The following is a 1910-nucleotide window of genomic DNA, read 5'->3' as shown; positions in this document are numbered from 1 at the left end:
CTTTCTATTTCTTGCGACGCTGATTCGCTGCTTTTCGGCCAATCGCAGCAGAGGTGGCATGGCGGACCTTCGCCGGCGCAAGAAGCCGCGGCCGACGGTCGACGCTTCACTTTGCCGGGCCGTGCTGCTCAACCCCGAGCTGCGTCTGCTCGTGCATGCCTACCAAGATGGCATCTATGAGGACCTCGCGCCGCTTGCTGCCGAGGCCATGGGCATACGACGACGCGGCTGCACGTGGCAAGCCGACACGACGCTGCAGCTGATCTTGCCCGAACGGTACTTTGCCGCGTACCGGACGCGCACGCTGAGCTCCGACGACTTGTGCTTGGAGCCTGCGCGCCTTAACGCGCTCGCGCTGCACTTGGCGCTCTTTGAAGGCAACCTGCGCGTCGTGCAGCGATGGCTCCGCTGCCACCCGACGCATCTCACGCCGCGGGCCGTCGACTGCGCGACGCGGTATGCGCATATGGAGCTCGTCGAGTGGCTGCTTGCGTGGACTAAAGGCACGTCGGCGGCAGTCGACTACGCGGCCACGATCGGCCACATGGGGCTGCTCACGCGCCTCCTCGCCGCGGCGCCGGGCTCGTTTCGAGCCATGGACGCTGCCGCGACACACGGCCACCTTGAGGTGCTCTGGCATCTGCATACGCACACGTCGCTCAGCCCAAGCGTGTGCGCGATCGACGGCGCCGCGGCGAACGGCCACTTGGATACCATCCGCTTCCTCGACGAGCATCGGACGGTCGGTTGTTCGGTGGCCGCCATGGACGCAGCTGCCGGGAACGGCCACCTCGACGTAGTGCGCTATCTGCACACGTACCGTGATGAAGGCTGCTCGGTCCGCGCAATGGACTCGGCGGCCGCGCACGGACACTTGGAGATCGTGCAGTGGCTGCACACGCACCGCCACGAAGGCTGCTCACGCCGCGCCATGAACAGCGCAGCCACGAATGGGCATTTGGAGACCGTCCAGTGGCTGCATCAACATCGAAACGAGGGCTGCTCGACGCATGCAATGGACGGCGCGGCGGCCAACGGTCATCTGGAGATCGTCCGCTTCCTCCATGTGCACCGACGCGAGGGCTGCTCGACGGCGGCCATGGACGACGCCGCAAAGAACGGCTTCCTGAACGTCGTTCAGTGGCTCCACGAGCACCGTGTTGAGGGCGGTACCGAGGCCGGCGTCGCCGAAACGCGGGACGCGGGCTTTGACGACATTGCAGATTTCATGCGGTCACATTGCCGCACGGATCTTCGCGTCGAGTGCACGTCGGTGGCCGACGACGACGAGTCGAGTGCGTCCGGCGACGACGACGTGCTCATAATGCTCTACGAAGAGGACGACGACCCCGACAACCCGCGCTGGCCCGTTTTTTGAGAGATCCGCAGTGTAGCCCAGTCACAAACTCAACGTAGAAACTCAAAATGTGACTAACTACTGGCGACCGCCGTTTGCGCACATTACCACGTACTAATGCGCAAAGCGCTTGTCATAGATCCAAGGGCTATGAGACACGCCAACGATTTGAATGAAATATGCAATGTTGAGAGAGTTAGTCGCTAGTAAGACCCAAGTCGGTGCAGCTGTGTCTCGAGGTCCCGGATTTGTTTCGAGAGCTCTTGCGTACGCTTGAAGAGGGCGCTCGTCGAGAGTCCTTCGATAGTGGTTTGCAGCTCCCGGATCGTCGTCGCGTTGGATTCTTGAGCGGCTTCGGCCGTGACCGCCCGCGTCTCGAGCGCCTGCATGTCGGACTTGGCGTTCGTCTCCTGCGTCTGCATCGCCGTTTCCAAGGCGGCTACGCGCGCCAGGAGGTTTGTCGTCTCCTCCTGGAGCTTCGCTTTGGCCGCTGCGAGCTCCGACTTGTCGGACGAGAGCGCGTTGACACCGGCCGAGAGATCGTTGATGGTCG

The 1910-nt window shown here is 63.0% G+C and overlaps 2 protein-coding genes across 2 annotated transcripts; one reads left to right on the top strand and one right to left on the bottom strand.

Moving 5' to 3' along the window:
• Positions 1 to 58: 58 nt before the first annotated feature.
• SDRG_07218 (hypothetical protein) lies at positions 59 to 1378 on the top strand (the record flags this gene model as incomplete). Its single annotated transcript, XM_008613038.1, has 1 exon — positions 59 to 1378. One exon carries the CDS (start codon positions 59 to 61, stop codon positions 1376 to 1378), a length of 1320 nt encoding a protein of 439 aa, XP_008611260.1.
• A 93-nt stretch (positions 1379 to 1471) lies between these two features.
• Positions 1472 to 1889, bottom strand: SDRG_07217 (hypothetical protein; the record flags this gene model as incomplete). The annotated part of the gene is made up of 2 exons (XM_008613037.1): positions 1571 to 1889; positions 1472 to 1505 (listed from the first exon to the last, which is right to left on the bottom strand). Exons 1-2 carry the CDS (start codon positions 1777 to 1779, stop codon positions 1472 to 1474), a joined length of 243 nt encoding a protein of 80 aa, XP_008611259.1. The 5' UTR covers positions 1780 to 1889.
• Between the last annotated feature and the right edge of the window lie 21 nt (positions 1890 to 1910).

This window comes from Saprolegnia diclina (genome assembly GCF_000281045.1).
Source record: "Saprolegnia diclina VS20 unplaced genomic scaffold supercont1.20, whole genome shotgun sequence".
NCBI classification, from domain to species: Eukaryota; Oomycota; class Saprolegniomycetes; order Saprolegniales; family Saprolegniaceae; genus Saprolegnia; species Saprolegnia diclina.
The sequence above is the reverse complement of the archived record's forward strand: the minus strand, read 5'-3'. Positions and strand labels throughout refer to the sequence as shown.